At 38.1% G+C, this 10428-nt stretch overlaps 3 protein-coding genes across 6 annotated transcripts; 1 reads left to right on the forward strand and 2 right to left on the reverse strand.

The window, feature by feature from the left end:
• Positions 1–240: 240 nt before the first annotated feature.
• mis12 (MIS12 kinetochore complex component) lies at positions 241–2380 on the reverse strand. Of its 3 annotated transcripts, none has more exons than XM_035527361.1 (2): positions 2159–2380; positions 241–1307 (listed from the first exon to the last, which is right to left on the reverse strand). In XM_035527361.1, the coding sequence occupies exons 1-2, from the start codon at positions 2181–2183 to the stop codon at positions 691–693; spliced, it is 642 nt and encodes a 213-aa protein (XP_035383254.1). In that variant the 5' UTR covers positions 2184–2380; the 3' UTR covers positions 241–690. The 3 variants fall into 3 exon arrangements, 2 of the variants coding, with proteins under 2 accessions (XP_035383254.1, XP_035383253.1); XM_035527360.1 differs by having other exon boundaries at positions 241–1322; positions 2159–2369; XR_004776198.1 differs by having other exon boundaries at positions 1246–1322; positions 2103–2183.
• A 201-nt stretch (positions 2381–2581) lies between these two features.
• On the forward strand, positions 2582–5422 carry derl2 (derlin 2). The gene is made up of 7 exons (XM_027015902.2): positions 2582–2704; positions 3334–3399; positions 3489–3562; positions 3704–3797; positions 3977–4172; positions 4333–4423; positions 4888–5422. Exons 1-7 carry the CDS (start codon positions 2612–2614, stop codon positions 4991–4993), a joined length of 720 nt encoding a protein of 239 aa, XP_026871703.1. The 5' UTR covers positions 2582–2611; the 3' UTR covers positions 4994–5422.
• Positions 5423–6160: 738 nt separating this feature from the next.
• LOC113581021 lies at positions 6161–10166 on the reverse strand. 2 transcript variants are annotated; one of them, XM_027015900.2, is made up of 8 exons: positions 9980–10166; positions 9643–9686; positions 8974–9060; positions 8737–8846; positions 7843–7897; positions 7654–7727; positions 7327–7500; positions 6161–6896 (listed from the first exon to the last, which is right to left on the reverse strand). In XM_027015900.2, the coding sequence occupies exons 1-8, from the start codon at positions 10055–10057 to the stop codon at positions 6703–6705; spliced, it is 816 nt and encodes a 271-aa protein (XP_026871701.2). In that variant the 5' UTR covers positions 10058–10166; the 3' UTR covers positions 6161–6702. The 2 variants fall into 2 exon arrangements, with proteins under 2 accessions (XP_026871701.2, XP_026871700.2); XM_027015899.2 differs by having other exon boundaries at positions 7843–7900; positions 9980–10165.
• Between the last annotated feature and the right edge of the window lie 262 nt (positions 10167–10428).

Consider the following 10428-nt stretch of genomic DNA (forward strand, 5'->3'; position numbering starts at 1 on the left):
CTGGCATTTTACTTATTTTGAAAATTGGAACACTCCTCGTGATTTTAAAACATCCATTTGTACCCTCAAAACTCACAAGTAAACAATTAACATGCTATTTTATTGTTAAAGCCAACAATTTAACAATTAGATTTTTAATAGTTTCATGAAAGCTAAAATGGCCTAGTAAGTTAATCTAACAACAGTATCTACAGTTGCAGTACATAGCATACTCCCCCAGGCAAGGATAACACCACACTGTCCCAAAGAACTAAGCTTTATTTGAATGTGGGACTCTCCTACTGTGAACAAGAGGGAAAGCCCACAGATTTGGTCTAATGGGAAATCCACTCATCTAATGCAGGTCTTGTTGCACTAAGCATCAAAGTAACAGACTCCACAGTGAGCATGGATTCAGAATATCCAATGAATTTGTGGAAAGGGATGATTTTGGTTGACTGCATTTCAAATGTCAGCAAGGAATACGCTGGTTACAAATGAAATACTTTGCTGAGGACAGCTCACTGCAGTCACCAGTATGATTTCCAGTTCAAAGAGTTGAAAAAGACTGAGCAGTGGCTCCCTCTCGTGGATAGACCATAGCTCTACATAAACAGCACCCAAGTGCTAGGAAGGCATAATGCACATAAAGTCAACAGGTGCCTTGGATATTTATATCAACAACAAAAAGCACAAGAAAACGTAGAGGATTCACACTTCGTCTAATACCTTGCTCTTCTTTTTTATTTCATCCATAACACTTTGCAGTTGGGTGACGGTCTGCATCATACGCTTGAAACTGTCGCGGATGTTGCCCATGCCTCCCTGTTTCCAGGCCAGACGCAGCTCCTCAACCCACGTCAGCACTTCTTCCAGCTGTGCCTGCGTCTCTCTCTGCTCCTCTAGTTCTGCTAGGAGTGCCTGCCTGGCACACACTTCGGCCTGGTAGGCCTGCTGCAGCTCTGCGGTGGAAGCCTCCAGCTTCAGGAGCCGGTCCTGGCTCTGTGGGTACTTCCGTTGAGCCTCATCATCAGGCAGCAGGACGTTGGCAGGGACCGAGAGCACGCTGTTCACCAGCAGAGCTTCCATGCGGCTCGACAACTTCCTAAAGCGCTCCTGCAAAAACTGCAGCAGCTTTTGGGTGCATTCTCGGGTTTTAAGAGACAGCTCCTCCGGTGCATCTTTGCCTTGGGACAGTTTCCGTACAAATACAGATTCCACAACGACCAGCATCTCATAGAGGCAGTCCTGGAAGGCGCTATTTACCCTCATCAGGCAGGTCTGTGGGGTGAAGCCAAAGAACTGCGCCTCATACAGCTTAAGAGAAACTGGGGACAAGGATCCTGTTGTGAAACATATATTAAACATATACATACATACATACATTTTATATATATATACACATACATACATATATATACATACATACATATTTTACATACATATATATATATATATATATACATACATACATACATATATACATATTTTACATATATATATACACATATATATATATATATATATATATATATATATATATATATATATATATACACACACATACACACATAATATATATATACACACAGATATTTATATATATAGATATATATACATACACACGTGTGTATATATATAATGTATGTATATATATATATATGTGTGATATATATGCACATATACATATATATATACATATATATATATATATATATATATATATATATATACACATATACACACACACACACACACACATATATATATATATATATACACACATACATACATATATATACATAAATTATACACACACATATACATATATATATATATATATATATATATATATATACATATATACACAAACATGATAGATAGATAGATAGATAGATAGATAGATAGATAGATAGATAGATAGATAGATAGATAGATAGATAGAAAATCAAAACTGACTCATAAAAACTGTCACGTTGCGTATCAGAACGTTTGTAAAACTCGTATTAACGTGAACTTGCCGTTACCGTAACAACTGTTCTAGCTACGTAGCTAGGCCACAGCCATTGCATTAAACAAATATACACAAACATGAAAACAAAGAGTACAATGTCTTGACAGACCTATAAATCAGAAGCAACACGAGCGTGAAAACCAAAAACGTCTTAAAGTTTCTCACCGCTACTCTCTGCGTTCTCCGCCATTTCCAAAGCCCGCGCGCAAAAGTGTTTCGTCCATGCACTGATAGTCGCCCCCTATTGGTTAGGATGCACGATACTCGACGAACAACGGAGCGTTCATGTCCCGTTTTATTACATATTTATACACTAGAAATGTCCGCATTGTATTTTACATATCGATCCCACGCGCCCCCCCCAAAAAAAAAATGTTGTTTTTTTTTCTCTTTAAAAATTTCCCTAGTTAGAGTATACGCGGACCAATAGAATAACGCCATCCCGCTGCTTTCCGGCAAGACTCGGAGACTGACACGTTCAGGACTGGATTGGTTGTGCGTGTCAGGTGGTTTGGACCAATGGGAGAGCGTCTAAGACTAAACCACGCCCCCACATTTGTTTAACTGTGTAATGACGTGTCACGAGAGTGCCGGAAGCCTTACAGTCACTAGTGAAAAATGGCTTACCAAACATTCCAGCAGGAATATTTACAGATCCCTGTGGTTACACGGACATACACGACCGCATGCGTGCTCACTACCGCGGCTGTTGTAAGTATATTGTCAACCGTATTAGTCGTTTGAAATTTCTACCTCTCTGTAAGCCCTAGTCGAGGTTCACAATTGGTGTTTTGCTTGGTGTCTAGCTAGCAAGGTAGCTAACTCGCTAGCTAGCTCGCAGCCCAGCAGTTCGTCAGCTGAAAGTTAGAACATGGAGCGTCGCAAATGTTGTGCCAGTGTCTTTTCGAAAGGATGTCTTGTTCAGTATAGCTAAGAAACGCATTAAACTGCATGTAATGGCACACTAATAGAAAATGATCTAGTAATTACCTAGCTATAGTAACGCTTCCTTAATGTAACGGCTGCACGCAGCCTAGCCTGCCACAGAGTATTCATAACTAGCTACAATGTCGCTTAAATTTACCACAGATTTCGGCACGACAGAAAGCTGTTCCTGGATATTTCTGAAATGTATCGGTGTCAGCAGTTCTGAGTTACATTCTTTTAATTGAGAGGGGTAAAAGTTTCAAACTATAGATGAAGTGTTGCTTGTAATCTTCTAGGTTCCATCAAGGAACCTCAGCTGCTAAAGGTCATTTGTCATTTACCCAGAACAAAACAACAATACACCAGCTTTGCACTGTGTCACTGTGTCCTCTCCCTTCTCCTTCTCCCTACAGCAATTAGAACTTATTACTCCTTTCCAACTGTACTTCAATCCAGATTTGATATTAAAGCACTACCAGGTGAGTTTGTAATGTGTATCCTTAGATTTCTTTTTTTGAATTATTATTATGATGGTCTTTAATTCACCCGTTCCTATTTTTTAATGCAGGTATGGCGACTTGTGACCAACTTCCTGTTTTTTGGTCCGGTTGGCTTCAACTTTTTATTCAATATGATATTTTTGTATCCTTCAAGAGCCGTTGACATGTGAAACACACAGTTAAACGACAAGTATGCAGTTGTAATCATTTGCAAGTACCCTTTCCAAAGTTCCTGTTTATCATTTGAGTTCCTCTGCCAAGGTCCTTAACCTGATGCACACAGATACCGGTACTGTCGAATGCTGGAAGAGGGCTCGTTCAGAGGCAGGACTGCTGACTTTGTCTTCATGTTTCTCTTTGGGGGCCTTCTCATGACTGTATCCTTCATATTCTGTCACCAGAATAGAAATAACTTACATGGTACTCATACTTACACATTTGGTGGATTGGCAGTAATGCTATTGCATCCTCAAGCCAGCTCAACTTTCCTCTTCACTTTTTCCAATCATATTGTTGCCAGGTCGTTTCTGTCCCCTCCCCCTTAATGAATATGTAGATATTTGGCATGTTTGTGAGTCTCGTGTTCCTGGGGCAGGCTTTCACCATCATGCTGGTGTATGTGTGGAGCCGACGCAATCCCAATGTGCGCATGAACTTCTTTGGCCTGCTCAATTTTCAGGCTCCGTTCCTGCCGTGGGTGCTCATGGGCTTCTCCCTGCTGCTGGGCAACTCCATCATTGTGGATCTTTTAGGTGTGTGTTGCAATCAGGGTTACACACATTAATGCTGATTACCTCACACCTTTTTCTGTGGTTATAGCTCTGATGAACTGGCTCCGAGTTCATTGGGGGGAAAAAAAGAGTCCTTGTCTATTAATGTGTCAGTTTGTGATGTATTCTGTCACATGTACAGGCATTGCAGTGGGACATGTGTATTTCTTCCTGGAGGATGTATTTCCCAATCAGCCAGGAGGTGGCAGATGGCTAAGGACCCCTTCCTTTCTGTACGTTGTGTTCACTCTTCAAATGTTCACACTACAGCAGGTCTTTCTAGATTAGGCAATAATGTAAAAACATCGAAGTGCATAAACCTGTTCTAACTTCATTGATGTGATGTAGCTAAATAGAATGCTGTCCAAGATACTGGAAGGTTTCTCTGAGTAAATTCAATTGCCATGAACTGCACAAACACTGGAAGTTATAATGCACAAATCAGAATTTATTTGCTGTATTTGGTGCTATTACCATGTAATGACTTGCTGAAATGTCTTGGGTCATAAATGAAAATAATCCAAATCAAAGTGGTAATGAATGGGTTAGGTATGCTCTTTGTTGTTTTTGTTAGTCTTTAAGCTAAGGTTTTGTGATTCGTATAGGCTTTTGTACCTGATCTTTATGGAAAAGCACATGGCTTTGTCTCCCAAATTTGACCCCCCGTCCTTCTTGGCTTTGATTATCTTCCCCACAGGAAAATGTTGTTTGACACAGCAGAGGAGGATCCCAACTACAACCCCCTCCCCGAGGAGCGCCCAGGTGGCTTCCCCTGGGGTGAGGGTCAGCGGCTTGGGGGCTAGGCTCCACATCCCTCCTACACGGACACCTACTCCAAGAGTGAGGGGAGGGGAGGGAAGGGGAGAGGAGTGGTTCCAACTCGTGTCTCTTGTGCTGTATGAAGAGGCAGGAGCTACAATAACTGGGCCTGAGTGAGGCCTTGGGCGTGGGCAGGTTTGCTGCTCTCATCCCCTCCCCAACCCCCTCCGGCTGCTTGCAAGAACCAGACTGATGCTCAAACGCAGGACAGGTGTTTGGGTTTGACACAGAACAGGACTTTCAGTGCTGTTGCTCTACCTTTTTATCCCCCCCCCCCACCCTCCCCGTCGTGCAATCGTGAACACGAATGTGGAGCTACTGCAGAAAGGTTGGATTGACTAGGGCAAGAGCAACTGTAATTTTACTTTTTTTAAAAAACAATTAATAATAAATGTATATAAAATGTGCAAGTATTTCAGGCTGTTGGTTTGTTTTTCTGGAAGAACACTAGTCATCTTTAAAATAAAATGATTTCAGATTCCAGGAAGAGAGAACTGCATTTGGAAACATTACATAAGTCACTGAACTACTAGGAATTGAGTATTCATAAGAACTGTATAATTTATCATCATGGCTTGTGATGTTTTAAAAACAGCCTCCTCTCAGATTGCTGTGTGTTGATTGTAAAGCATCATTACACGCATTTTCTTGCCATATTTGTTAAGTCGTGTTATGTAAATAGAAAAAAAAAGTCAGATCGTGAGTGTAATTACACCTGTCTGCCTGTGTGGAAGCTTTCCTCCACATTTGCACTTCTCTGAGTTAAAGACTTAAAATATATCGTTCCTGCAAGTACAAGTTGTTCAGAAAGGACGCTAATGAACACTACTGCAAGTCCAAACAGCTATAAGATGTGATGATTACCACTAGGTAGTTCGGTGGGGGGGTTTTTTTGTTTGTTTGTTTGTTTGTTTTTCACATTTAGTTTAAAAACATAATTTCTGATCATTTGGTAGTAATACATTGCATGAGTGGTTATAGGGTGTGATTTTCTACAGGACAGAGTATTGTTTTAGTCTTGGCAAATCATGTTCACAAGTTCCATAATGACATCTGGAACTGGTCACCTTGACATGCGAGATTGTGGAGATGCTGTCTGAATGATCCTCCCATGCAAGGAGGAATTTAGTAACTAGACCAAGCCTTTCTAGTTGCATCCTGGCAGGCATTTTATTCTGGCAGTACTAGAGTAAAATGACTACTTTCCATATTCAACATAAGTTGTTTCTCTTCATGTATACAGAACAAAAATCAAACCAATGTTTTGTGCTGATGTTTTTTCAGTCACTTTCAGACTTTTCAGTGTAATTTTAAATAATGTGTCATACTAGGGCATTTCATATTTAATGGCCTTAGTATGTACACTGCCCATTCAAACGATGTGATTTATAGCAGTAAAACACCAATCTGAAGTTGTATTTAAGCAACAGGAGTGAGCTCACTGGATAACAGCCTAAAAAGTGTCAAGAGGACTGTACAACAGCCATAGCAAAAGCAGTATAAATATCTTCTACCAAAGCTGTCAGCAGAATATTATTCATAATAATCAAGACTAGATGGTAAAGCTCTCTTAAAACTGAGTGGTAAGATGGAAGTCAGAGTTCTGTGCAAGACTTTTTTAAAAAGTTTGATAGTTTTTAGTATTCTCAATTATTCAAGGTTTTCTTTATGAAAGTGCAGGGACACTTCTCTTTCATCCCACTTCGTCATAGTCCTCACCGGCACTTTCCAATTGATCTATGTCGTCGTAGCTGTCTGAAGCACTTTGGCTGTCTTCACACTTGGCATTGTCAGCGAGGGGAAGTGATTGCAGGGGAAACACAGGTGTGTCATCCTCAAGGTCCACGTAGTCGGGTAGGGACGTCAAGTCCTCATGACTCTTAAATGCTAGAGAAATGAATGAATGTGCAATCATTTAAATATTTATTTATATTACATTATATTACTATTATATTTATTATTTGTTTTATGGCTGGTTTGTGTATATATATATATATATATATATATATATATATATATATATATATATATATATATATATATAGCCATAAGATTATATAATTTTATTATATAAAGTATAATTGAAAAGTTATCAAAAGTGCTTAAATGATTCCAGCATTCCTAGCTGAAATTTCAAGAAATTAAAATAACAAAGCTCTATATTATTAGCAACACTCTTGAGCCAGTGTGGTGAGACAATGGCATAATTTTAGAATCAGGATAGTTGAAAACTATTGAAACAAAGCTTTATATTATGAACTGTAAACAGTTCTTGAGCCTGTAGCCCATTTTACAGCACTTTGCCATTTCTCCTCACCTCCGTGGTCAGGTTTATCAATGTCGTCATAGTCTTCTGAAGTACTTATTTCGTCTTGGCTGTTTTTCCATGTGTTGGGAGAGTGGAAATTAGGTGTTTGCTGAAGACATTTAGTTTCTTCTTCCACCTTCAGGCAATCTGGCAAGGTGTCCATATCTTCATAATTATGGGAATCTGGAAAATTTGAACCAGGAGAATAAATGACACTTCAAATAAGAGAAAGCAAATAAAAAAAGTCACAATTCTTGCTTCATCGGCATCATCAGTATTAAAGCCCAAAGAGTTTCAGTGAGGAAATCAGATGTTAATATTAAATCTCACGTTCACCTGAGTCCTCAGAGAGGAACTGATCTCTGGAAGGAAGTGGTGGTGCTTTTGCCTCTGGGGACTTGAGTGTGCTCCTGTGAAGAAGTAGTAGTTTGGTGGACCTCCATCAGCTTTTAAAAGTGGGAGGCATGCTGTAAAAGTCTTGTATCAACAGGAAGACATGCAGCTTCAAGTTATGTGTAGACTTACTGTATGTTGCTTCTGTTTGTGTAACTATTCGATTCTGATCTTATCTTGAACTTTGCTGCTGAAAGGGGAAAAATCAATTATATGGTATATTCAGGTCAGGCCTCAAATGGGTCTGTCTGCATTACAAATCTTCATTATCAGGCTCCCCCTAAAGTGGTTATTAACAAAGGTAATCTGATACTGCCCACACATTATTTATTAATTAATTCTTGAGCATTTTTTCATTGATTCTCTGGGTTAGAATGAGTTTAAGTGTTGTAGTAAACACAGCCAATGATTTCCAAAACAATGGTGAATCTAATGTGTACAAAATATTAGGGGCAACTACACTGCAGATGCACACAATAGTCCGCCCACTTAGTGTTTGACCAGTTGTGGGTTGAAATACTGTTGTTAGATGATTGACATCTGAGTAAAACAGATTAGTTGCCCCACTCATTTCATTCATTTCATTTAAGACTCATTTCATTCAATAAATAGATTTGCATTTGCAAATTTGCATTTGTATAGACAGAAAGATCTTGAACATTATTCCATACATTTAAACTCTGTGTCATTCATGATTAGAAAAATTAGCTCTAGAGGAAGTAAACTTTTCATCCTTATCAAACAAATAAACCTGTTTCCTGTGGTGCTGTCTCGGGACATATATGGGACTAAATATAATAACACAAAAATTCAGGCCTCAAAAGGTTTTCCCTGAAAACAGTTAATTGACATATGATCTAAACAGAGACAGGATATTCCGTCAGTCATCAAACAAATGCAAGTCCACAACAGGTGTATTACACCTCACAACTGGCTGTATGCAGTATGATATCCTTTATGTTTCTGTACACAGTGTTTTTATGAAAATTTAGTACAGAATATATAGCACTGTCAGATGACAATTACCTTTCTTCTTGATACAAAAGTTGATGAATATGAACACAGCAACTGTTATTGAAGTTGTTATGATAACACCTGCTATTACCAGCAGGAGGAATTTCTGAAAGGATGACATCCTGGTCATAAGAAAAACAAACAAAAACAAAAAAATGGTTTTCAGAGTATGCTTTAAATTAAAAAAATGCTTGTTATAAAATGTCTTTATATATATATAGTGGCATGAAGGAATTACAGTAAGCACACTTTGCTTTTGTTAGTTCTTCTTTTTCAGCAGCTGGCCAGAAAACACAAGCTTTGCTGTGGTTTATTTTGCATGGTGAGCTATATTTCCTGGGAGGAGATAGATCATTGTGAGCATTTCTCAAAATAGTTCTCTGTTCTCAAAGGCTCCAGATTAACTACTACAAGGGTCTATATCTACAAAAATGGAGAGCTTCATACCAATTTATTCTCAACACACAGCACTGCAGTCTTTTCAATACAGATTTTTGTTGTTGTTATTTATTTGCTTGGTTGGTTAGAGATAGAGAAAAAGAGACCATATAAGTGTTTTTACAAGGTGTGGTCAGACTACATATGGTTACTTTTCTGTATTTAATCGATATTTATTGCATGGCTATTTCTTCACACACTCACAAATCAAGTGGCTTAACTTAAAAAGGAGACTTTTAAGGAAGAGCTCAAAATTTCAAAATGTTTCGTTCAAACAAATGATAATCTAGACTATGGAATAAAAATAAATCTAACAATAATCATAGTGAAAGCATACATTTGTGTGCAATAGTAATAAAAAAATATTGCTACTATAAAATGAAATAAATACTGACCTTTAGTTTGTGTAAATAATGCAACTACAATATAAACTGACAATTCAATCAAGTAACAATTTGAAAAAACTCATCAATAACTTACACTTGTAAGGCGATCTTGGCTGTCATAGGAGTATTATCAAATGACTATTCAGAAAGATGAACATTACAGAGCTTTACAGCTTTATGGGGTTTTAAGGTTTTGATAATCCTTTTTAAGGTTAAATAAAAACAATGAAATTGAAAAACCTCATAAGTATACAAATGCTTCCGTGTTAGATTTCAGTCTAAATGGTTTTGACTGGTTACTCAGAATAAGAGGACACCAGAAGAATACAATATTACTTTTTTTAAAAAAAACAAGTAGACCGATAAGAAGACTACATATAATGCATTTCTTAGAGCATTCTGTCTGTTCAAAATAAAGTGTTTGCAATTACCTTTATCCTGTGCTCACACCACAATTCTTCACCGTCATATAAATGACTGAGACAGTGAAGCCACTCCAAAAATACCATCAAGCTGAAGTTCTCTGAAGCGCTTCCTGGATGTTCTCTGGCACCCTGTGGCCTACTCACATGCTACGAGTCTTGTATCATTCTACTGAAATTCCCAGTGCTCAGGCACACAAGTGCGTGAATGTAAAAAAAGAAAATTAGCATTCTCTGGAGTGAAACCAGAAGGACTGTTAAGACAAATATTTTTCTGGGTACTTTTACTTCTGCATTACAAAGCCTCAGTATGATTAGACAAGAGTTTTCAGCCTACACAATTTATATTCTTTTGTTGGTTTTATGATATTGTACACTGTAACAATTTTTAGTAACAGTTTTTATTTTCCTCTTGATCAGGAAAAATGCTAATTACAGTTTCCTGAAATTAACACTGT

Source organism: Electrophorus electricus, chromosome 6 (assembly GCF_013358815.1).
Source record: "Electrophorus electricus isolate fEleEle1 chromosome 6, fEleEle1.pri, whole genome shotgun sequence".
NCBI lineage: Eukaryota > Metazoa > Chordata > Actinopteri > Gymnotiformes > Gymnotidae > Electrophorus > Electrophorus electricus.